Source organism: Silene latifolia, chromosome 4 (genome assembly GCF_048544455.1).
Source record: "Silene latifolia isolate original U9 population chromosome 4, ASM4854445v1, whole genome shotgun sequence".
Lineage (NCBI taxonomy): Eukaryota > Viridiplantae > Streptophyta > Magnoliopsida > Caryophyllales > Caryophyllaceae > Silene > Silene latifolia.
This window is the reverse complement of record NC_133529.1, coordinates 92,619,082-92,645,547: the sequence shown is the minus strand read 5'-3', so window position 1 is coordinate 92,645,547 and position 26,466 is coordinate 92,619,082. Positions and strand designations below refer to the sequence as shown.

The 26,466-nt window shown below is 36.3% G+C and overlaps 2 protein-coding genes across 2 annotated transcripts; one reads left to right on the top strand and one right to left on the bottom strand.

Annotated features, from left to right (window-relative positions):
- Nucleotides 1–2,536: 2,536 nt before the first annotated feature.
- LOC141651779 (uncharacterized) lies at nt 2,537–3,618 on the bottom strand. Its single transcript, XM_074459476.1, has 2 exons — nt 3,276–3,618; nt 2,537–3,204 (listed from the first exon to the last, which is right to left on the bottom strand). The coding sequence occupies exons 1-2, from the start codon at nt 3,616–3,618 to the stop codon at nt 2,537–2,539; spliced, it is 1,011 nt and encodes a 336-aa protein (XP_074315577.1).
- Nucleotides 3,619–4,233: 615 nt separating this feature from the next.
- On the top strand, nt 4,234–4,695 carry LOC141651777 (ubiquitin-NEDD8-like protein RUB1). Its single transcript, XM_074459475.1, has one exon. It carries the CDS (start codon nt 4,234–4,236, stop codon nt 4,693–4,695), a length of 462 nt encoding a protein of 153 aa, XP_074315576.1.
- The last annotated feature ends 21,771 nt before the right edge of the window (nt 4,696–26,466 follow it).

Sequence of the window (26,466 nt, the reverse complement as noted above, 5' to 3'; positions counted from 1 at the left end):
ACTCAAACCTATGGGCCAGATCTGATAGTCCAATTTCAGCGCCCAGGCTGTTGTTCAGAGCAACGGTGGATAAGAGGATTCTCCATGCATAGGGGGCAATTTGGGCCATGGGTAGGGAGTTCAGACGGATGAACTCTTGAATCATCAAGGGAAAAGGGAATCTAAGGCCAAGGGCGAAGGGGTAAGTGTATAAGCAGATCCACCCCGCACGGAAGGCGTCTGCTTTCTGACCAGGTTTGGGGATGAGGATCACCACGTCATCACCCAATCCAAGCAGGGCTTTGATTCTAGGGATATCCTCTTGGGTTAGGTGGGAGTCGCCGGAATGCGGTCTTTTGAGAACTCCCTATGAAGGGAAGTCATCGTTTTCGAGGTCGATGGTGGTGGAGGAGGATGATGTTAAACGGGTCTTTGCCATGCTAAACAAGGAGAGAGAAGCAGAAGTGCCTGAGAAGACGAATGAAGGCGGCGCTGGCAGTGAAAGGACGTTGACAAAGAGGGATTTGGGGAGACGGAAATTTGAAGATTTTGAGGAAATGAAATGATGATGAAAGAGAAAAAGGCGGACGGGTGAGATTAAATAGGAAAGGGTAGTTGGGGTTTTGGAGAAATGTGAATTGAAATGGAGTATGCGAGAAGTCACTCAACGATACACTGCAATTTCCCGCTCAAATAATTAGGGTTGCAATTTCGCGGAAAATTGGGGGCAAACTGTTAGGCCCAAAACCTTGATATGGGCTGGCCTGGGGCAGCAGATCTGGGAGCGTTGAGGGACGCAGGGTATCAGGGAGCCAGGGTGATAGAATCAGCATAACAGCGTAGGACGTGGGCTTTGATTTGCACGGAAGAAGTATGTGAGAGTCCAACCTCTTACCATATCCGAAGAAGGAAAGTCCTACTTGGTGTCAAATTAGGAATAACTTGGAGGAAAAGCAAGAAACCCTACCTCATCGAGCTCCCCTATATAAGGAGCCTCAATGCAAAGAAAGAGGGATCATCGGAAAACACAAGAATTACGCCTTAGCATTCATAGCATACGATCGAACTGTATTTCCTCCCGAATTATAGTGAAAATATTGGTGGGATTCCGTCTCCCCCCGCGGTTGTTTCCCACATCGGGTTTTCCACGTCACCAAAATCGTTTGTGTTCTTTACTTACGTTGCACATACAGGTTAACATACAACAATCGATCAAATCAAAATACAGACCTAACGCTAAGACCACTTTAACCCTAAATTGGTAGAAATTTACCAAAACAGAAGGGTACACTTAAAAGATAAAACTAGAATTGGAGATCGGGGAAAGGCTTTTTGTCGGAAACAGCTATAGAATCTCCTTGTCCCTAATACATGGAAAATCCTTGTTTGGAGAATCATTACAAACACGCTTCCAGTTGGGAAAGAATTTCAACAACGAAATATGGATATTGACGCTTTTTGTGGGATGTGTGGGGAGAATCATAAACGACTGGAGACCATAGAGCATTTGTTTAGGGATTGTGAGGTCTCAGCTAGGATCTGGGTAGGGTCAGAATTAGGTATTAGGGTTGAAAATGCAAAGTCCTTAAATATGACCGATTGGATTATTGATTGGATTCGATACCTTTTGAGTAAGGAAGGAGGGGTGAAGAGGGTGATAATTTTCATAGCAATTTTATGGGGCCTGTGGATTATTCGAAACAATATCAAGTTTGAAGGGTTGACTACGAACCCACGAGTAATCTCTGGAGTTTTGTTTGAATTGATTAATGAAAAAGTTCGTACCTTAAGCGATCAGGTTGATGGGAAGAACCTGAAGAAATGCTTAAAAGGGGGTGTTGGGGAACATCTTGAGCAGAAAAAATCGGAAATAAGGGACGGACACCCCTTAAAAATGATCGGCAATCAGGAACAATGTAATGTTATCCGGGTTAAAGTGGACGCTGGATGGGAACGAACTTATGAGGCGGCTTTTGGATGGGTGGCCTATGATGGGATGGGGCAAGAGTGTATGCGACGGCAGGTGAGAACTAGAGCGGAATCAGCATTGCAGGCGGAAGCACTGGGTGTTCAAGATGTTCTCTTATGGGCGACTTCCGGGGGTTTTCTTCATCTGGATATTTCGTCGGACTGCTTACAACTTATTAACGAAATCGCAGGGGTTGACAAGGAAGATCATTTGATTGCAGGCATCCTGGAGGAAATGCGTGGTCTTTCTTTTTTTTTGGTAAATGTAAAAATATATTGAGTAAACAAGAACCAAATACATCAACAGTTAAAGCTGAAATGAAAATCAGCCAGCCATGGAACTAATTACAACTTACATAAGCTTTTCGAGCCAACTACGATCTCTCCTAGACATTGTGCCCTTGATTTGTTGTTGAATTTTTGTTCGAACTTCAAACTGTATCATTTTCAGACAGCCTGCAGGTGCTTGGATTTGCAGTTCATGTCTTCTGCCATTTCGTTGCCTCCAAATATGATAAGTAACAGCATTCAGAATGCTATTTATGATTCCCACTTTCAGTCTAGACAGTCTAGCATTCCTCCTCCAATCTTAGTCTCTAGTTTCAGGCAAGCAAAAACCAGTCCATTCACGAATCAAGGACAAAACTGCCTTACTGTACTGACATTTAAAAAACAGATGCTGTAGGGTTTCTTCCTCACTTCCACAAATGCAGCAGAGGTTATCACTAACAATGTTGAGCCTAAAGAGCTTGTCCTTGGTGTTGAGACCCCGATGATGATACAGCCAGGCTATAATTGCATGCTTAGGGACAGTCCACTTATTCCAAACCTGATGATGCCAATCTATATCTGAATTAGAGTGATGCAGCCAAGCATACCCTTTAGCAATGGAATACTCTTTGCCAGGGCAAGTACTCCATTCGATCGACTGTAAGCGGTGCATATCGATTTTCAGTTTACAAACCTTCTTCCAAGTCCAACTAGCTTCATTAGGGCAGTGATAATTGTCCCAGGCAGTCCCTCTCATGTATATGCTATGGACCCATTGAACCCAAAGCTTGTTAGGGTGAGCATGGATCCACCAAAGAAGCTTACCAATTGCAGCTTTATTCCACATGACTTCATTCTTGAGTCCCAAGCCTCCCTGCCTTTTGCCATTACAAATTTTATCCCAGGCCACTGTAGGAGTCTTAGAAAATTCAGAGCTTCCACACCACAGGAAGTTCCTACATATAGCTTCAATCTTAGCAATAACACCTTTTGGCAAAATGAAAATGGAAGCCCAATAAGTGTGCAATGTCTTAAACACAGCTTTGACACGGACTAACCTCCCTGCATAGGACAGTTTTTGGTCCCCAACATTCTGATTCTCTCTAACACCTTGTCTATTAGAGGCTGACAGTCTTTGATAGTTAGCTTGGAAGGCTTGATTGGGACCCCTAAATATTTGAAAGGAAGGGTCCCTTCAATGCAGCCTGAGACCTGCACAATTTCTGCTCTAACTTCAGGTGGCACCCCATTGAAATACACATTTGATTTTCCTTTGCTCATCTGCAAGCCTGAAGCCTTGGAAAATGTAGCAAAAGTTCTGAGTAACACCATGATAGAAGCTATATCCCCTTTGCAGAAAAGAAGAAGGTCATCAGCAAACATTAAACTACTCAGGTTCATTCTTTTACAAAGAGGATGAAATTTAAAATTCATAGTAGTAGTAGTGTAAGCAAGGAGCCTGGTAAGGTATTCCATACAAATGGTAAACAATAATGGAGAAAGGGGGTCTCCTTGTCTCAAACCTCGTTGCCCTTTGAACCACCCAAAAGAATCACCATTCAGAGATAAAGTATAGGTGGCAGAAGTAACACACTCCTTGATAAGATTGATAAATTGCATAGGAATATTCAGCTCAATCATCATTTGGAACAATGCGTGGTCTTTCAGTTTTCTTTCATTGTTTATGTTTTAAATTTATACCAAAACATCTTAATAGCGTTGCTCATGGCTTGGCTCGTCAGGCCTTAAAATTGTAAAACCTTTCTTTACAGCTGTATAAAAAAAAAAAAAAAAGTCCAAAAATACTTTTCTAACCTAAGCCAAATACACTCTATATCAACCATCATAATTCTTAAACCGACGATAGTTTCCTAAATTGCTTTTACTTTCCTAAATCGTATCGTCGTACATTATATTCGTCCCTTGTATATAAACGATACAGCTACCCCTCCGCTTGACAAAAATCATCCAAAATCTCCTTGTCCCAAAACCCTAGAAAAATCCCCAAATCAAAACATGCAGATCTTCGTGAAAACCCTAACCGGAAAAACAATCACCCTAGAAGTGGAATCATCAGACACAATCGACACCCTCAAATCCAAAATCCACGACAAAGAGGGCATCCCATCTGATCAACAACGCCTAATCTTCGCAGGAAAACAGCTTGAAGATGGCCGCACTCTCGGCGATTACAACATCCAGAAGGAGTCCACTCTTCATCTTGTTCTTCGCCTTCGTGGCGGTACCATGATCAAGGTGAAGACTCTTACTGGCAAGGAAATTGAGATTGATATCGAACCCACTGATACGATTGACCGTGTGAAAGAGCGGGTTGAGGAGAAAGAGGGTATTCCTCCTGTTCAACAGAGGTTGATTTATGCTGGGAAACAACTTGCTGATGATAAGACCGCTAAAGAGTATAATATTGAAGGAGGCTCTGTTCTTCATCTTGTTCTTGCTCTTCGTGGTGGTGATTAGAAATTGATTGTTTTAGAGTTTTATGTCCTAATTCTCGGATTATGTTTTATTTTAATATTGCTAATTAATTAATGCCAATGTTATTGCGTAAGTTTATGTTGGCCGTATTTGTTATTGCTGGTTTTAGCTTGTTTGTTCCTTGTTGCAATTTTTGTTTATTGAAACTACTCCGTATCTGAATGAACCTGAACCGTACTGAACTGAAGTGGCTTGGAATTAATCCCAAAAGAACAGTTGATAATTAGTTGTTGATATTGCCTAGATTGCTTTATGTCATTGGATGATGGAAATTTGGTTTAGGGTTTCATGTAAAAGTTGTGGAATTGAGCTGAATTTTGGTTGTTTTGATTAGGTTGACCATAATCTCACTCCCAAATATACCGTGACACTAGATCTCCACATTCCTAGAGTCTCCTAGGGTTTCGTCTATCGTTCTCTTAGCGTCGATCCTCTAGTTCGGGGCTCTACTCACGATTTCGATCGTGAGTTCGTTTTCTTTTGCTTGTTTTCTTTGTTTGCTTTGTTTCTTCTATGCAGGGCCAGGTTGGTAGTTCAATGCGAGACCAAATTCGAGTAGGGAAACAACCGGTGGGGGAGTTCATATCTGATGAAGGAGGGGTTTTTGAGTGGGAGGAGGGCTTCGATGAGAGTCGTGGGAACGAACAATTGCTCCTGGTAGGGAAAATTTGGGCGACGAAATCAATTAATGCGAAGGCTGCGATTGAATCTATGATTAGGTTGTGGAATCCCTCAAAGCCAATGATAGGGAATGCTATCGATATCAAGGAGAAAATTTTCGTCTTTCGATTTGGAACGGAACGAGACAAAGCTAGGGTTTTGGAGGGCCAACCATGGCACTTCGACAAGTTTCTATGGTGTTTCAACGAGCCGAACCAAGAAGGTAAACTTTCTAATGTACCTCTCTTCTTCTTCCCTATTTGGACATGGGTCTACGATCTACCAATTGTAGGGCGGACTAGTGAGTCGAATCTCCAGAAGATAGGTGCGTCGCTTGGAACCTATATTGCAAAGGATGTTGGGCCTACTAGTGAAATCGATAGAGCTGTACGAATAAGGGTGTTGCATGACGTTCGTGAACCATTGAAATCAACAGTGCCTATCAAGATGAGGGGAGGAAGGGTGGTAAATTTTGATGTCAAATATGAGAGATTACCTCTTTATTGTTACGAGTGTGGGTTGATAGGGCATGGAGAGAAGGACTGTGACGATGGACCGTACGACGAGGGGGAGTTGAAGTTTGGTGAATGGATGCGTGCCTCTCCGTGGAAGGTGGCTAAACCTTCGACTGAGGGACCAGGACGTGCTAGGAGGGACTTAAATTCTACGTTTGAGGCGGAGGGGAGGAGTAATAAGGAGATGGATATTGCTGCTATGATTGATAAACTCCAAGCCATAGCCATTGATTTGAAGATGAAGAAAGGGGGGGGCTTGCTGGGTTGCATCGATCTGAGGAGGAGGGGTGTGTTGGGTTGCTGCGAGCTGAGGAGGAGGGGCTAGGTAAGGTAATGACGAACATGAGTTCTTTACAGGGAGAGGAGGTGGGCCATAATGCTAACGCACAGGGGGATATGGCTGGACAGAGACAGATGGGGGAGCTGATGGGAGAGGGCGAAGGGGTGATGATGGGGAGTGAGGTGGAGGGAGCCTGTGGGTTGGATACCGGCACCGGAAGGGACCGTTAAGATAAATGTGGATGCAGGAGTCAAGGATGGGGAAGGGGTTAGCACCGGGGCGGTGTGTCGAGACAACCGTGGAGAGGTGAAGTGGGGTATCACGATAAGGAGGGATGTGGAGTGGGAGCCACGTTTTGCAGAGGCGATAGCGGTTATGGATGGATTACAAGAAGCTCAAGCTCGAGGACATAGGCGGGTTTCTTTGGAGAGTGATTGTCTTCAAGTGGTTGATGCGCTGTTGGAGAAGCGCAAAGGGCGTTGCCCGTTTTCCCTTTTAATTGATGACATTTTATCGTTTTGCAGTTCTTTTGATTCTGTTGTTTGGTCTCATACTAGTCGCATTAATAACTCTGTAGCTCATGCATTAGCTCATATGTTACCTAGGGTGTATGGCAAAACTGTTTGGCCGTCTGTTTTACCTTCTGTTGCGAATTCTGCGGCAGATTATGATTTATCATTAATGAATTAATACCCGTAGGGGTGTTTTCCTCAAAAAAAAAAAAAATATACCGTGACACTCGTTTTATTGCTTTAGTTACTTAAATTGATTATAATCTCAAAAAACCACTGCCATTGATCGTTTTACCTTTGGCGTTATCAGTTGGAGGTGGACAGTTTGATCTGCCCAACTCAATATGACTCTCACACTTGGTTTTTATTAGAATACGAGATATGATCAAATATTGAAGACAATATTCTATAGTATATCTCGTTATTTGGTTGCATATTTTAGTGAGACTTGGTTGTATATTATTATTCTGTTTCCTTGTTTGTAGGAGTAGGTTTAGGATATGTGTGCTGTAGTCTTGTATATATGTGATGGGAATATTGTAATTGATGTGGAATGAATATACAGAATTTCTCTTCTTCATTGTTATTGGAATTTATCATGGTATCCAGAGCAGTTGAGCGATCCTGAACAAGTTTTTTTTCAAGACGAAAATCCAAAATTTGTCGATTACATTATGGATGGTGACGACGGAAAGGTAAAGGGAGGTCCAAAGACCATTCCCATGACCCAGCACACAGACTCAGCGCAGCAGAAACTGCCATTTACCAGTGAAGAAATCGAAAGGCTACGGACTTTACTGAACGGAAGTTCAGATGGCAACAAAAAATTACAAAGTATGAAAATTACTATTAATGTTGAGTGGTTGATTGATAGCGGAGCTTCTCATCATATGACAGGAAGACGGGAGTTATTAGAAAACTGTTGGACAGAGGAATTGTCAACAGTAAGCTTACCTGACGGGAGACAAGTAGAGGCCAAAATACACGGCCAAATCAGATTGGGTGCCAATTTTGTTTTAAATGATGTTTTATATGTCCCGACACTTACTTGCGACCTTATTTCCGTTAAACAATTAATTAGTGAAACTAATTGTGTAATAACATTTTATTCGGATCATTGTGAAATACAGGAACCGACTACGAGGATGATGATTGGACGAGGTGAGCATCGACAAGGGGTGTATTACTTCAAGTCAAAGAAACAAGAAGTCACAAGGCAAGTGAAGGTGTCAAAGGAAGGGCGATTATGGCACAATCGACTTGGTCATCCGTCGAAAAGTATTTTTTTCCCGTTTTTCCTCTTTAGTTGGGTGCAATTTAAATTGGACTTCAGATGCTATATGTGATTCTTGTTGTAGAGCGAAGCAAACTCGTACTCCTTTTCATTTAAATAATAAGCGGTGTGACATTATTTTTGGCCTCGTTCATGTTGATATTTGGGGTAAATATAGTGTAGCCAGTTTGACACGGGCACATTATTTTTTGACCATAGTCGACGACCACAGTCGGGGAGTTTGGGTGTACCTAATGAAAGACAAAAGTGAAGCCGGTGATTTAATGAGGATGTTTTGTCAAATGGTAAAAACCCAGTTTGAGACTTGTGTCAAGCGAATACAGAGTGATAATGGGACGAAATTATTGGCGGGCACAATGCGGAATTATTATGAGGAAAATGGAATATTGTTCCAAACTAGTAATACTGATACACCGCAACAGAATGGACGGGTTGAGAGAAAGCACCGTCATATACTTGAAAAAGCTAGGGCATTGCGTTTTCAAGCGAGTCTACCTTTATTTTTTTGGGGTGAGTGTATATTGACGGCGGCCTATTTAATAAATCGGACTCCCACGCCTTTGTTAGAGGGAAAAACCCCTTATGAAATTTTATACAGAAAACCACCCAATTTTGATAATGTTAAAGTTTTCGGATGTTTATGCTATGTTCATAACAAAGACCGACAACGGGACAAGTTTGGAGAACGGGGAAAGCGTTGTGTTTTTATTGGTTATCCACACAGCAAAAAGGGGTGGAAAGTGTATGATCTAAAGGAAAAGAAAGTCTTTGTGTCCAGAGACGTCAATTTTTACGAAAATGTGCATCCATTTCTGATTTCTAGCAACGAGAAGGATACACAATCAGAGAGAATTGAGCAGGAACAGGTCTTTGTGCATGATGAGCGTGACATAGGAATTGTTGATCCATGTATTCAAAGGGAGAGCAAGGAGATAGAGGATCAGACAGAACATGAAACAGGGGGAGTGCGTGACGATGAAGAAGCCACGATAGAAGGAGGAGATGGAGACATGCGTGTGCCAAATTGCAATCAGGAGGAGAACAGAGGTGAAATTGTACAGCATGACAATTCGAATGAGGAGGAAAGAATGGGAAGAGGCGCACGTCAAAAATTTGAACCTTCATGGAAGAAAGATTATTATTGCAAGTCCACAAGAATCATTACACCCATGTCGCATGCTCATCACGGACCAAAAGCACCCTCGTCGTCAGGTACGCGATATCCATTGGCAAATTATGTTATTACCGATTGTTTCTCTAGTTCTCACAAAGCTTTTCTAGCCCAAATCGATAAGCACAGGGAACCGACTTATTATCATGAGGCAGCCAAGTTTGTTGAATGGAGAGAAGCAATGAAAAAGGAAATAGACGCTTTGGAACAAAATGGTACCTGGAAGATAGTCAGCTTGCCGGAAGGGAAGAAACCCATCGGATGTAAGTGGGTATATAAAATTAAATATCATGCTAATGGGACAATTGAGCGATATAAGGCGAGACTAGTGGCTCAAGGCTTCACTCAAGTAGAGGGGGTTGATTTTCATGAGACATATGCACCGGTAGCAAAGATGACAAGTGTTCGGTGTATGTTAGCCATTGCCGTGATGAAGGGTTGGGCCATTGAACAATTAGATGTAAACAATGCCTTCCTGCACGGCGACCTTGACGAGGAAGTTTACATGAAGATTCCCCAAGGATTTGAGAAGAAAGGAGAAAACAAGGTTTGTCGATTGATAAAATCAATTTACGGATTGAAACAAGCTTCTCGGAACTGGTTTGCTAAGCTAACGACGGCCATGAAGAGTTACGGGTTTACGCAATCACTTGCAGATTACTCTTTATTTACACTTAATCAAGCTGGAGTATTCATTGGAGTACTCGTGTATGTGGACGACATGGTTGTGGTAAGTAATGATCAGGGAGCTTCTGCGGTTTTTAAGGCTTTTTTGGACACAAAATTTGGCATTAAGGATTTGGGAAAACTCAAATATTTCTTGGGCATGGAGGTTGCTCATGGGAAAAGTGGGTTATTTCTCAATCAAAGGAAGTATGCAATGAATATAATCGAAGAAAGCGGCATGGCAGGAGCAAAAACAGCACCCACTCCTATACAGCCGAGACATAATTTGGCTCTAGCGAAAGGATACGTTTTGAATGATATTATGAAGTATCGTCGCTTAGTTGGAAGATTGGTATACTTGACAATAACGCGGCCAGACCTTGTATACGCCGTACACATATTGTCACAATTTGTGAACGAGCCAAAGAAGGAGCATTGGGACGCAGCCTTAAGAGTGGTCCGATACATTAAAAGGAATCCAAGTAAGGGAATTACATTCAAAAAGAACTCAGATTTTCAGTTGAGAGGATATTGTGACTCGGATTATGCGAGTTGCCCAATAACAAGAAGGTCCCTAAGTGGGTATTTTGTGTCGATAGGGCAATCCCCTATCTCATGGAGAGCAAAGAAGCAGTTAACAGTAGCAAAATCCACTGCGGAGGCGGAATATAGGGCAATGGGAGCTGTCACCAGTGAGTTGATATGGCTCAAGGCCTTCTTGGCATCACTTGGCATTTTTCACGAAAAGCCGATGCATTTGTACTGTGACAATCAAGCCGCACTTCATATAGCTAAGAACCCGGTATTCCATGACCGAACCAAACATATTGAAATTGATTGCCACTTTGTGCGGCAACATTTGATCTCAAATACGATCAATACGTTTCACATTCGAAGCAAGGAACAAATCGCGGATTTATTTACAAAGGCGCTTGGAGGCGAATCGTATGATCATTTACAGTTCAAGTTGGGACTTGGACTACCAAGTGCTCCAACTTGAGGGGGAGTATTAGAATACGAGATATGATCAAATATTAAAGACAATATTCTATAGTATATCTCGTTATTTGGTTGCATATTTTAGTGAGACTTGGTTGTATATTATTATTCTGTTTCCTTGTTTGTAGGAGTAGGTTTAGGATATGTGTGCTGTAGTCTTGTATATATGTGATGGGAATATTGTAATTGATGTGGAATGAATATACAGAATTTCTCTTCTTCATTGTTATTGGAATTTATCAGTTTTAGTCTGGAAACATGAAAATTCGTATAAAAAATAGTAATGTTCGACAATTGTAGCCAAGTCATATAAACATTACTGATCCTAGAACCCTAAATCTTTCTGCTAGTCATTCCGAGTGTTGAAGCTGGTTGCTCTATCTATAACCACTTGATTCCTTGTCCTTCCTGATGTACTGAAACATTGCCATGATGCTCATCTAAAAAGGATACTACTACTAACTACTTTTAAAATTTGCTCAAACTGGTAATGCGAAGTTGTAATCCACAACCAATCAGCAATGTTCCTTTAGACTAATTGACTATAGTTTGATATAGAGGCATAGAGCAGATCTGCTGTGCCATATCATCCTTGTCTGCTGCAACAACTAGAACAACCGCTTAAATCGCAAAAATGAACTTGATTAGCTAATATAAATCATCCTTTGAAAGTTTACATAAGTACAATAAAACAGAAGAAACATAAAAGGGGAAAAAAACGAAACGTGATAAATAGTCGATCCAAAACCTTATACTTGTGGATGTAAGATTATCCACTTTCATTTGTGAGAGGGACACTATTCGTCTATAGCTATAGAGCGTCCGTTTATAATGAGAATTTGTGAAGATTATAAACTTGCTTCACTTTGGTATATGTAGGCAGTAGCCTCTACCCCATCTGCCTGGAAGCAGTACTAAGATTTTTATCACTTGTTAATTTTCCCGTTCATACTGTTCGTGCATTTCTTTATTTACCATCCCATTTTTGTATTTGTTATTTGTTCTTGAACTTTAATAGTTGCGTGAGGATAAATTCATCTGACAACACAGATTACTTGACTTCTGAGAGATTATCTGTTTATAATGTTACGAAGTTCAGAATGTGAAATATTTTTGTAGTCATTTGGCGTTGATTTTCATATGTACTTTTTCACTAGTTAATTATTTGTCCAACCTTTTATTCTTCATGATAGTCCACAACTCCGCATCCTTCATTATCCCTTTTAAAATACTCCCATCATATTTACTCAATAAGCTGTTATGTTAGATTTTGAAGGTTTAATATTTTTTGGGCAAATTATCAATAACTTCCTTTTAAAATACACTTTTTAAAATTTGCTCCATTTTAAAAAAAAATTTAAAAATTACACCCAAAATAATGCAAAAATTTAAAAATTGCTACCAAAACCCTATTTTTACATTTTTAGGACAAAAATGCCCCTAAGTTTCTATTCTCATATAACGAATATGATGGTGGATTTTGGGTGGAGGATTGTGGTGGTTTACCGTGGAGTCTTTAGGTGGTAGAAAGGTTGGTAGAGTTGTAATGGAGGTCGATAAACATATGAGAAATAAAAAAATGAGGGGCATTTTTGTCATAAAAATGCAAAAATATAGGTTAGGGAGCAATTTTTAAATTTTTGCAATATTTTGGGTATAATTTTTAAACGTTTTTTTAAAAAGGAGTAAATTTTAAAAAGCGTATTTTAAAATAGAGTTTTTGATAATTTACTCTTCATTTAATGATACTAATGATACAAACATGTCCTTAAATATACAAAAAAGAGCAAGATTAATACAACTCTAATGATCCCATCAAGTGAACAGCACAGAGATATTATTTGGAAACACGTAGCAATAAGGAAAGATATTATTTAGTACTAGCTTAAAATCGTGCAAAGTTGTATGGGCATTGTTTGGGCCAAAATTCACTATTTGGCCTAAGCTACGTGACACGAGACGAGTGGGTAATTAATTAAGCAAATTGACTCATGTCATACATGGGGGAGTCGGGCCCTTGGACCGAAGGGCCGAAAGGAGAGAATGTAATCCCCTATAAAATCTAGTGCAAAACAATGGCGGAAACACTGTCGAATGGGATTAAATACACAAAGATAAAAGTTATAACTGTTATAAATTATCTCTTTTGAACCCTTTTTATTCTTATTCATTTTTTTATCTCATATGTTTTAATTCTTACTTATGAGATTTAAATTTTTTATCTTTTAATTTACGATTTTTATTTATTTGTTTTATTAAATCCGTTCTTAGTTGATTTGCGGTCCAATTTATCAAATGGACCGAGTATTGTTCAAATGATCATTTTAAGATCAAAACCTAAGCCTTTTACCGAGATATTTTAAAAGGTGTTTAACATCTTTTTATTTTATTTATTCACATAATATCTTATCATTCACATATCTATTCCTTTTGCAAAAATATATGAAACGTAACTCTGTAACTCTGAGGGTTACTCTGCTTCCGCCGTTGTAAAACAAAATCTACGTACGTGCTTGCCTTCTTACTTCTTTATTTCAAAATTCTACATACGTGCTTGCCTTCTTGCTTCTTTATTAAGATCGATCTTCTCTCATCATCCGTTCATCTATACTAAAGGATTTCGTGACGATCCGCACAAGGACGAGTACTTGATTGATTCGGATTCGTAACAAGGTAACTTCGACGTTACTCGGTATTACATCGATTTAATTGTTGTAGTTGTATGTATTATCGGATTTTTAATGTTTTATGATGATTTATTGATACATATGATTTTCGAATCCTTTAATCTCTGATCTTTTGATATCCATAATTTATTTTGACTATGTATAATTTTATTTTGTCAATAGGGTATTTATTTTGGTTGATTTACAAGTTTTATGATCAAATCGATTATTATGATATAAAGATAGTTTAAATTCGTTTTTATGATTTCCATGTGGTGTAAATTATTTTTCTGGGTTAAATGATAGATTTTAAGATACCATGAATTTTCGTGGTAATTATTTTGGAGTTTTAGTATTTATTTCGTAATTTAAAGTATTGATGCAGTTTCTGCGATTATAGCGATTCTGTTCGGTTTTAATTATGTTAAAAATACTAAATTAAATTATAAATTCACGAGATTTTAATATGTGTCAGAGACATGGAGTATTAGGTTTTGTTTAAATTTCTAGGTCTTCAATCATTATTTTCGATTTATGGTGTATTTTACAAGTTTGATGAAAACGTTGTTAAATCTGTCAAATATGTTCGTCTGTTTGTAAAAATCATATCACCTGTTTTTGTTTCGAATTTGCAAAGTGTAAAGAATAGACTCCTGTTAATCTGTTATTTATAAGTCTAGAATCTAAACAAAAAGTTTCATAAATTTTCAATGTACGGTTTGCTCGGAAACAATTATTTGTGAACAGCTCGCCTGAAAAACGCGTTTCTGACTTCTCTCAAAGATTCATTTTTAAAAGATAATTTTCTTTTGATACGGTAGCTAATCTTTTTCTCAAAGAAGTTTTATAATGTTTAATTATGTTTAAAATTATGCCTTGCCTTAAAATGTTTTCTAAAGGTGGATTTATGAACTGAAACATTATGGGTGACGTTTTCTGACAGTTTTTAGAAATGAATTTTTAGACACCTGATACTTTCGTAATTTAAAGTTGGTCAAAAAAATGAAAGTTGTAGCTAAAAGCTACAGGAAACCATGAAAATTGGCCTTGCATCATTTCGATTTTTCTGCAATTAATTATGAATTTTACAATACTGCTGTTCAGTTTTTTAAACTAATGTAGAACTCCGTCTCACTAAAGCCTAAGTAATAAGTCTTTACTAAAGTACCTTAAGTCAAAGGATGGTCTTTAAAGTTTAATTTCAGTAACTTAATTTATTTAAAGTCCTTAAATAAATTTTATACTTTTGGATTTAAGTTTAAGTTTTCTAATTCGAAGAAAATAAAAGTGTAGTTCACTTACCAACCATTTGAATAATATACGATATCACTTGGGATATTTTTTAAGTTTGGAATAATTAAAGTAAGGGTAAAGAATAATAAACTAAGGCATACGGGTTCTTATACAGCTATATGATTGGGTACCCTTGTGGGAGGTACAGATTGTCGTAGAGTCATGTACATGTACTTAGACTGGGACTACGCACTGCGTGGTAAGACGAGTCCTGTTATAGTTTGTTGTCTAATGAGTGGACCTGGAGTTGGTCACCTTTGCGTGACACTGGGTTCTCGAAACTAGTGTAAGATGCTGCGGTATCAAGGAGTATAGCCAAAGTGAAAATCTAGCCTGAACTATATTATTTCCATTCTATCATTTGAGGAATTTTGCTTTTAAGCATGCAGCACGTTTATTTTAAGCGTGATTTTGATAATTTATTTTTGTTACATATGTTTTTGATATATTATTGCATCTGTAACATTTATATCATGTGATATGGCTGGGAGAACGTCGAGTTACTCCCCACTGATTGTGGCTGTTATGTTTATAACATGACAGGTATTAGCTTTGCTGGGGATTTCTGTGTGAGCTAGCGAGTAGTTTGCAGATCCTACTCTGTTTTATGCTTTCTTTTATGGTTTTTAGTTTTAACACTTTTGAGGAATTTTATTTTCGCCCTTTTTATAAAAGTGGCAATTGTTTAGGCTTGACCATTTGTTTTTTTTTATCCTTGAGAATTTTATACATTCTCAATTTATAACAGTTATAACTTTTATCTTTGTGTATTTAATCTCATTCGACAGTGTTTCCGCCACTGTTATGCACTAGATTTTCTAGGGGATTACAGTTGGTATCAGAGCATCACTGCTCCCGACGCTCACACATTGATCTTTAGGAAAATGCCTAATAAATGATTTGACTAAATAAATGATTTAGTGAGAGGTGGGTAGAAATCAATTAGGACTTGGATGTTAGTTTATGTGTTCCTGTAAAATCAATGACTATCATTGAATCTATGTTTTATTTCTCTGATGAAGAGGATGAACGAAGGTGGACATGGACGTGGTGTTTTCCCGGACCAGAATGTGATCATTATGGGTTATTGAACCCGCTCCACAACCTAGCTGACCGCGTGGAGAACTTGATGCCACAAGGAAGGGACAATGGTAGTTCCAGCCCAGATTCAGTCTAGCTCAAGTTGTAGACCAGTGGCCAAGAATAGACTCAAGTTTTGCGATGGTGCAGTAGACCAAGAGATGATTATACTGTGGATCTGTTAGATGAAGCGACCCAGGACTCGTGTGTTTATTTCTCTACCAGAAGATGGAGCGACCTAGTGAGCCCTCTTGCAACTCTAGAGCCTTAAAAATTCCTTCTCTGGTCTCAGACCTTGTTAGTCTATGATCATCTTTCTTCTTCCTTTACTTTTTCAGCCTTAGCTACTTCCTATATCCTTATTATAAATTTTCATATCCTATTCTGATGAATAATCCTTCTTTGTGATTCCTCCACCTTGGTATCTATTCTCTTGAGATTTATTGGTTAAACTCTATTTCTTGAAGAAATGTGATGGAAGTTAAGTAAGTTTGAGGTTTAGTAAAGTCTTGTTACTTATGTTTGAGGATAGTGAGTTTTACCCTTAATGCCTATCTTGTAAGAGCTGTTATTTTTTGAGGATTAACTTGAATGGTGAGTGGTGGATTATGGAGTTAGAATTTTGGCTTAGTTAATGGTTTCGGATTATAGGTAATTTACATATTTTGGACTGGAGGTGATTAAGGCTTTTATAGTATCCATGTGTCATTTTTGGTTGATCTAGATTAATCTCAGTTTATATTCTTACGGATTTAGATCGTTGAGTTGATGTGAGGTTGTTTAATTTCCTATGAGCTTTTGGAGGTATGACTTCACTTTATTTGGGTTGTTTAGTGTTAGTCTTGAGAATAAAGAGTGTCTTAGCTCAACTGCATTTTGGATTGATTATATTGATTTGAAGAATTAAGAACCTGAAGTTGGGAATTATGTATACCTATTATATCTTAATGTCTTAACCTTAGTACTGGTATTTCTCGGAGGAATATTTTGGTCTGAATTACCTTAAAGGAAATTGTTGTTTGATGACCTTATATGATCGAAATTGTAGCTTGGTTGAGTTCTTAACCAACTAGTTGTTATGGTGTTATGATTGAGAATTTAATGGACTGCTGAGAGACCTTTATATTCATTTGATGGACTTCTAAGATTTCACCTTTGGATGTTACTTTGTGGATAATAGTAACGAATTAGTATGTTCAATTGAGAGGTGCGTTGTTAGATGGTGGATTTTGGTTTGGTGTTCCATAACTCGAGAAACCTTATGAGTTTAGTAACCTTGTTGATTTGGTGGTGAGTTCGGAATAGTAAAATCCTTGAGTGTGTTATGCCTTATTAGGCTATTTGGGTTTATTTTATATCTCGAGTGCGGATTTGATGAGTTTACAACAGTCTTAAGGGCCTTATCAGTTAACTGGATTAGTTTTCTTTTGATAACCTATGGAATTTCGGTTAGTAAGAGTGGAGTTTGGACTACTTGATGGATGTTTACCATGCTATTCTGAGAGGTTGCGCAAGTATGTAAGGTTTTGGATGAATGTTGTCCCAACTGATAATTTTGGAGATATAGATTAGGAAGTTTGGCAACTTTGAACTTGACAACTTAGTTGCCTGGTGTTACTAAGCTTGTAATTGATTTCGATGGAAATAGGAAAGCTGGAGTTTCATAAAGGAGTTGTACCAAGAATCTCGAGATGTTTATCCCCTTTCATAATCCTTGAGAGAGTTATATATGACTCCTAAATCTTTCTCTCCCTTGCTTTAGTTTCAAAACTTTTGCCTTGATTTACCGTTGACCTTTTTCCTCGGATATTTCCATTTTATTCAAGAGTTTCGGCTTTTACAAAGTTTGGTTCTCGGAAATTTTAAATTTTGAGTTATGATTTAAAAACTTTAATTTCATAGTTAGTGTTACTCTGGATTAGTGTCTAAACTTGGCTTTGTTTCAAAATGTCTTAAAACTCGTTTGGAAATATACCGGAATTGTTTCAAATAAAGTTATTTAATGCATCAAAAAAAAACATTCAAATGTTATGTTGTATATACATATTTGATTTGTCGTTAACCTTTTTCTTTGAGAAATTCCATTTTACACAAAATATTTTGACTTATATGAAAATATTTTGATTATCTTGGAAATTTTGAATTATGACTAGCTTCAAAGTTTTGAACTTCTCTTTCTCTTTTAGTTTTGGGTTATCATTTAAAGTTGGTTTTGTTTCGAAATGACTTGAAATTCGTTTGAAAATACTTCCGAATTTCGTTTTTCGACACTTTGATGCCTTGAGAAACTTTCAAAAGTGGTGTTGTATTTTCAAAATTTGATTTGTTCAAAGGTTTTAAGTAAAATTGGCACATTTACTTTTGAAATTCGACATTGGTGGATGCTAGGACTTGTCATTAAAGACGTCTAATGACCGGTTCAGTACTTGCTGATGCATGGTTGTAAGAATTGATTTTTCCAATGTTGACTTAGCCTTTTCTTGGACGACAGAATCCTGGTTCGCGACAGTATTCCCTCGTTCCATGAGATGAGACAAGTGATTTTTAATAGTTCAATTTTGAAAACTGGTTTAAAAATTGTTTGACCTCAACGATGATTTTTTCGAATTTAAGTGTTAACTGAAACGTTTTAGAAAAAAAAAACAAAAAAAAAAAAAATCCTGTTCTTTAAATTTTGTTTTCTACTTTTAAGTTTCGAGGACGAAACTTTTTTTAGTGGGGGAGGTTGTAACACCCGCCATTTTTGTATTCTACTTTAGTGACCGTATTTTATTTTCGATTACGATTTGATTTGTATGACTCAGAATTTATCTATGAGCCATTTCTTTTCTTCCTTTGAATTCTTAAGTTCTCTTATGTCTCGAAAATTCCTTTGTTTCGAGAGTTATTATGTTTCTAATCTTTGGAGCTTCGTTTTATTTATTCATTTATTCATATTCTAATTCTACTCCGAGTTAATTCGTTGGACTTTGGAAATTATCTCTTTTGAACCCTTTTTATTCTTATTCATTTTTTTTATCTCATATGTTTTAATTCTTACTTATGAGATTTAAATTTTTTATCTTTTAATTTACGGTTTTTATTTATTTGTTTTATTAAATCCGTTCTTAGTTGATTTGCGGTCCAATTTATCAAATGGACCGAGTATTGTTCAAATGATCATTTTAAGATCAAAACCTAAGCCTTTTACCGAGATATTTTAAAAGGTGTTTAACATCTTTTTATTTTATTTATTCACATAATATCTTATCATTCACATATCTATTCCTTTTGCAAAAAAATATGAAACGTAACCCAGTAACTCTGAGGGTTACTCTGCTTCCGCCGTTGTAAAACAAAATCTACGTACGTGCTTGCCTTCTTACTTCTTTATTTCAAAATTCTACGTACGTGCTTGCCTTCTTGCTTCTTTATTAAGATCGATCTTCTCTCATCATCCGTTCATCTATACTAAAGGATTTCATGACGATCCGCACAAGGACGAGTACTTGATTGATTCGGATTCGTAACAAGGTAACTTCGACGTTACTCGGTATTACATCGATTTAATTGTTGTAGTTGTATGTATTATCGGATTTTTAATGTTTTATGATGATTTATTGATACATATGATTTTCGAATCCTTTAATCTCTGATCTTTTGATATCCATAATTTATTTTGACTATGTATAATTTTATTTTGTCAATAGGGTATTTATTTTGGTTGATTTACAAGTTTTATGATCAAATCGATTATTATGATATAAAGATAGTTTAAATTCGTTTTTATGATTTCCATGTGGTGTAAATTATTTTTCTGGGTTAAATGATAGATTTTAAGATACCATGAATTTTCGTGGTAATTATTTTGGAGTTTTAGTATTTATTTCGTAATTTAAAGTATTGATGCAGTTTCTGCGATTATAGCGATTCTGTTCGGTTTTAATTATGTTAAAAATACTAAATTAAATTATAAATTCACGAGATTTTAATATGTGTCAGAGACATGGAGTATTAGGTTTTGTTTAAATTTCTAGGTCTTCAATCATTATTTTCGATTTATGGTGTATTTTACAAGTTTGATGAAAACGTTGTTAAATCTGTCAAATATGTTCGTCTGTTTGTAAAAATCATATCACCTGTTTTTGTTTCGAATTTGCAAAGTGTAAAGAATAGACTCCTGTTAATCTGTTATTTATAAGTCTAGAATCTAAACAAAAAGTTTCATAAATTTTCAATGTACGGTTTGCTCGGAAACAATTATTTGTGAACAATACTTTGAAAAACGCGTTTACGACTTCTCTCGAGATTCATTTTTAAAAGATAATTTTCTTTTGATACGGTAGCTAATATTTTTCTCAAAGAAGTTTTATAATGTTTAATTATGTTTAAAATTATGCCTTGCCTTAAAATGTTTTCTAAAGGTGGATTTATGAACCAAACATTATGGGTGACGTTTTAAAATTTTTTAGAAATGAATTTTTAGACACCTGATACTTTCGTAATTTAAAGTTGGTCAAAAAAATGAAAGTTGTAGCTAAAAGCTACAGGAAACCATGAAAATTGGCCTTGCATCATTTCGATTTTTCTGCAATTAATTATGAATTTTACAATACTGCTGTTCAGTTTTTTAAACTAATGTAGAACTCCGTCTCACTAAAGCCTAAGTAATAAGTCTTTACTAAAGTACCTTAAGTCAAAGGATGGTCTTTAAAGTTTAATTTCAGTAACTTAATTTATTTAAAGTCCTTAAATAAATTTTATACTTTTGGATTTAAGTTTAAGTTTTCTAATTCGAAGAAAATAAAAGTGTAGTTCACTTACCAACCATTTGAATAATATACGATATCACTTGGGATATTTTTTAAGTTTGGAATAATTAAAGTAAGGGCAAAGAATAATAAACTAAGGCATACGGGTTCTTATACAGCTATATGATTGGGTACCCTTGTGGGAGGTACAAATTGTCGTAGAGTCATGTACATGTACTTAGACTGGGACTACGCACTGCGTGGTAAGACGAGTCCTGTTATAGTTTGTTTTCTAGTGAGTGGACCTGGAGTTGGTCACCTTTGCATGACACTGGGTTCTCGAAACTAGTGTAAGATGCTGCGGTATCAAGGAGTATAGCCAAAGTGAAAATCTAGCCTGAACTATATTATTTCCATTCTATCATTTGAGGAATTTTGCTTTTAAGCATGCAGCACGTTTATTTTAAGCGTGAGTTTGATAATTTATTTTTGTTACATATGTTTTTGATATTTCAATTTATTTTTGATATATTATTGCATCTATAACATTTATATCATGTGATATGGCTGGGAGAATGTCGAGTTACTCCCCACTGATTGTGGCTGTTATGTTTATAACATGACAGGTATTAGCTTTGCTGGGGATTTTTGTGTGAGGTAGCGAGTAGTTTGCAGATCCTACTCTGTTTTATGCTTTCTTTTATGGTTTTTAGTTTTAACACTTTTGAGGAATTTTATTTTCGCACTTTTTATAAAAGTGGCAATTGTTTAGACTTGACCATTTGTTTTTTTTTTTTTTTTTTTTATCCTTGAGAATTTTATACATTCTCAATTTATAACAGTTATAACTTTTATCTCTGTGTATTTAATCCCATTCGACAGTGTTTCCGCCACTGTTTTGCACTAGATTTTACAGGGGATTACATACCGACTCCCCCCGCGGTTGTTTCCCACATCGGGTTTTCCGCGTCACCAAAATCTCTTGTGTCATTATCTCCCTAACGAGACAGAATATCGTGTTTTGACAGTTTTTTACCAAAACAATTGGCGCCCACCGTGGTGAAAGGATTCAATAACCCTCAAAATAAACTCTTTAGTTTTATATCTAATTTACTCATTAAAATAGATGATGGTCTTATGCATGCATAACATAAATAAATCAAAGACTAAGAATAAAGTTTCTTACATTAGTGAAATCGGTTTAAGGGGACAAGTAAAAACACCTTTCTTACTTGTTCTTGAGCTCAGAGTAAATGGGTAATCCTCCTTGTCTCAATATTGTGAGAACCTCCTTTCAATTGCACCAAGACAACCCTTAAATCTAATTAATATATTAACTAGATATATATAATTAGGGATCTTAAAATTAATCTTATTATTATTTCTATTACTACTTTTAGTAATTTAAATATAAGATTTTGAATAATATATTTTGGGATATTCTCTCGTGTACCCCTAAACTTTTTCGTTTTCTAAGGTGTACCCCTCGTTTTTCACAAAAAAACTTTGACCGACAATAATTCTCTGTTACGAGTTCAGAAAATGGTAATTTTTTTTTCAAACAAATTATCTCGTCAAGGCCTTGAATTTGAAAAAAAAATTCACCGCATTTTGAACTCGTAGCCGGTAGTTATGGTTGGTCAAACATTTTTTAATGAATAAACTTTGACCGACCATAATTCCCGACTACGAGTTGAGACGTCGGTGAATTTTTTCTCAAACTGAAGACCTCTTAAAGACGCTCAATGTGGAAACAAAATTTATCGTATTCTGAACTTGTAGCCAAGAGTTATTGACGGTCAAAGTTTTTTTGCATGAAAAGAGGGGTATATCGTAAAAACTGAAAAAGTTGAGGGGTACACGAGAGAATATCCAATATATTTTTTTAAAACTAATTTTAGAGAGAATGTGAGAGTAGTGAGATATTCAATAATGTAAGAATGAATTAGAGAGAGATATAAAATGAGAACTTATGCTCATTTTTGAAGGGTGGCCGGGTAGGGTGAAGAGAAGGGGCCAATGCATGGCCTTTTCATTATTCTTTTTATCTTACCCAAAATATGTAGGGCTTAGACTTGTAAGAATAGGCAATGATTATGTTTTTAAACAATTTAAAATAATTAACCATTTCTCCCTTTTAACCCTCTAAAAACCGGTGCACATTGCTAATATGGAGTCCATTTTATTTTTGTCAATTGTCTCTTTGTCATATAATGTGTAACATGTAACATTTAACATGTAACATGTAACATGTAACAAGTAACATGTTATTAATAATATTAATTCATATTTAACAATTAAATATCATTACATATATTAATTTGATTATATATAACAATTGACTAGTAATTCATGATTACAAGTGTAAAAAGTGGTCCATGTTAATATAATCTACAACAAATTGTAATTATAATTAACCGATCATTCTTAATTTAATTGTTTCATAAACAAAGTTTTAGTAATATATAACATTTTATTTACTAAAATGAATCTCATTTAATCGAATTACAATAAGATTCATATTCTCACTCACATACGTAAATTATTCAATTTTAATGAATTAATTAATCTGTATCATTATACAATTAATTAGTATATCTATTAAGGGAATTGTCCTTCAGGTGTGACCTTAAGGGATCAACTGATCACCACTGTCAAGCGACAGTAATGTCAAACTCTAGTCAGCCAATCATTACCGATTAATGTTGATCAGTTGACGTATAAAAATGAATCATCCCTTTATATATTTTTATTATGAGTTTTATTAATGTGATCGCACTATTGTCGAGGACACATACTCCAACAATCTCCCACTTGTCCGAGACAAGTGTGCGTCACCAATTCTCTTGTCCTATTACAATCTCCCACTCAATGCAAGGTGTCTTGCAGGTCGTTCTTGCAAGTGATCATATCAAGAGTGGTTTCCTCGATCTGGAGAGTAACTGTCTGACCGGAATTATCTACCGTAGATACCTTCCGAGCGTGGCCACGCATTTTCAGTTCACTACTCCTCGAGTGGCCCTGAGATTATTAAATAAGCCTGACAAGGGGGTGGACAATTCGTATCGCACTATTCCCTTTGTTTAGCCATAGCTCATCATGACCCAAAAGATACCCATTAGACCTCATTTACGAAAATCGTAGAGCATAATTTAAAGTTACTCAGAAACTGTGCCAACTTGGGCGAATAGTCTTTAGTCAAAGAATTGTCTCAAAAGAATACTATAGTATCTCTCGCCACGACCAGGCTATATGAATTACCAGAACTCTATAAGCGGTCACAGCCCGAGAAAGTGTCTCTTACAATCTGTCTATGTGATCGACTGGTCATCTCTTATGACCCTATGGCACTTGAACTTGCCATCAATTGACTCACAATCTAGTCACTTAGAGACGTCACCTCATATAAGTAACCAGGGGCAATTACTATGTTAATCCAGTTCACTTTAATAGGGTCCAATGTTGTCTCAACAACCTATTTGGATATAACAAGGTAATAGATGAGTTTAAGAAACTCAAACGATAAATGCGATTATCACATATGAATATTCAATACCTTATTACTATTTCATATCTTATAATCTAAAGTGTATATGTTACACATGTCAAGGTGCAATAAAAGCTTGGTCGGTGGATATACCATGTATCCATTCAGTCCAACTTAATGAATTGCTATTTCCTTCTATTCAATGTCATTTCTAATGTTATGAACTTTTCTAAGTACATGTCTAGATTTCTTCATAGACTTTGGCTCTTTAACTTTAAAGATGCTTCCACTGTCATCATATAACTTGTGATAAAACACTTGGTGGAAGGAACTACCTATAGTCCCTTTATAAACCACCTTATCACAATGTACTCAGACTCTATTTGTAGAATTTGCAATGATTGATACTAGAACACTTTTCTAGTCACTTATTCCTAAGTCAATAAAATTAGCCTAGGATTTCAATAAATCCTTATAGGTTTGGATACCAGAGTTTGTGTAACCCTTCAACACACAACTTAGTATGTTTTCCAAACACAAGATTGGATCGTCATTTCTTCTCAGGAATCACAGTGGATGTTCTTGAAGGCTTTCAAATGACTTTTATACGAAATAACTTGTCATTGACTCATTATGCTCCAAGCATATTATTCATCATGGCATGTGCATACATTGGCATACATGATCGTTCTAATGGCGGAAACATTAGCAATTGATATCATGTGATCAACAACTCATGGGGTTTAGTGAATGACTATGACTCTATCATAGTAATTCCACTTTCGTTTAAATGAATAACCTCCTCAACCTATGTTGATATTAAACTGATAAAGAATCTTATCAACATAAGATACTTATCTACGTGCCAACTTAAAATTCCCTATATAATGATAGATTTGGAATTTTAAAATGCAACATGTCTTCTTTCATCGAGAATTGAAAACAAAAACACTCCTTCATCGACGGTAGTGTTAGCATGTCATCCTCAATGATATTAAAATTTCTCCCACTGTCTTTCATGTCTAAACATGACAATATCGACTCCCACTTAAATCCATTTATACTTATGGCCTCTTGACAACTCGAGTAAAACCATTTTCTTATCACATAACTTGAGATGATCATTGCAATTTCTAAGTGTTGATTAAAACCTTGTGTTAATGTCACATACACACACCATTTTCCAAATACCTATTTAGAAATTGGTCTTAACATCTAACTTGATTATTCACACTTTGAGGTGTAGCAATGATGATATGGATCTTAGCATAGTTACTCTTTAACTCAGCTTTGTAGACAACTTAATGTTTATCTATGCAACTCTGATGCACAAATTTCACTTTGGTTCATTAGGCTCTTATGTAAATTGAATTGAATTTTTCTTGATACAACCACTTCATAATCTTTATTGAAGAATACTTCTTTTTTGTCTCTTCACTAGTTTTGAGTTTAACCTAAGGAGCTTTCTTTTGGTCTCCTCACTAGTCTCGAGTTTGACCTAAGAAGCTTTCTTTTGGTCTCCTCACTAGTCTTGAGTTTGTTGCTAATTTTCTCCCACTCTATCTTTTGAAAAATACGCCTATTTTATCGAAAGATAGCTATGTAAACAACAAACAATTTTCAAGAGTAAATGTCGCACATTATGACCTTAATAGATGACCCTCTTGTAGTGACATTGTAATCTAGTAGTAAGATAGACAAACCTTTATAAGATAAAGGATTGGACTCATATCCATGCCTTATACAATTTTAGGGTCTTAAGACCTTCCATAACTCGTATGGAGTCTTATAAGTGGTTACAAGTCTTAGTTATAAGTGGTGTTCTCAATTGGTTTATAAAATTCTCTACCTTGAGTTCAAATAACTCTATTTGACTTTTCAATCGTTCTATCTTTTCTCAAATAAGATGTGATATTTAGTCATAAAAGCATCAGAGGGAATCAAATTCATGGCTTATGATTTCATTACAATGATCCAATCGTTGTAATTCTTTTATGATTAATTTAAGTCAAATCAATTTATGTTGTTGATGTAAAAAAAGTGTATGATGCCAAGTTTTTAGAACAAAGAAAATTCCATAAACCGAATGACTTGGGTTGAAAACCAAGTCATTAAAATCATACAACCATTGTTTGCATAATGGAAATAAAACAAATTTCCATGTCCAACACGGAAATCAAAACGAGTTCTAAAACAACAAGTCAAAATACAATAAAACTTAAGAAGACAATACAAAATAAAAGCCAAGCTTTCATAGGTCTTCTACCATGGGCGGCTACCCTAGAATCCCTTTGTCGAAGATTTTCTTCAAGCTTGCTTGTCCTTGCCTTTGTCTTTGCTCACATGCCCTAAATACATTAAAGAGGGTGAGAATCTCAACTTGTATCTTAATACCAAAGT

Coding starts and splice junctions, on each gene's coding strand:
- LOC141651779 (XM_074459476.1), bottom strand. CDS start 3,618: ATGAACCTGAGTAGTTTAATGTTTGCTGATGACCTTCTTCTTTTCTGC. Junction 3,205..3,275: donor AAACTGTCCTATGCAGGGAG/GTTAGTCCGTGT, acceptor TTTTGCCAAAAG/GTGTTATTGCTAAGATTGAA.
- LOC141651777 (XM_074459475.1), top strand. CDS start 4,234: ATGCAGATCTTCGTGAAAACCCTAACCGGAAAAACAATCACCCTAGAA.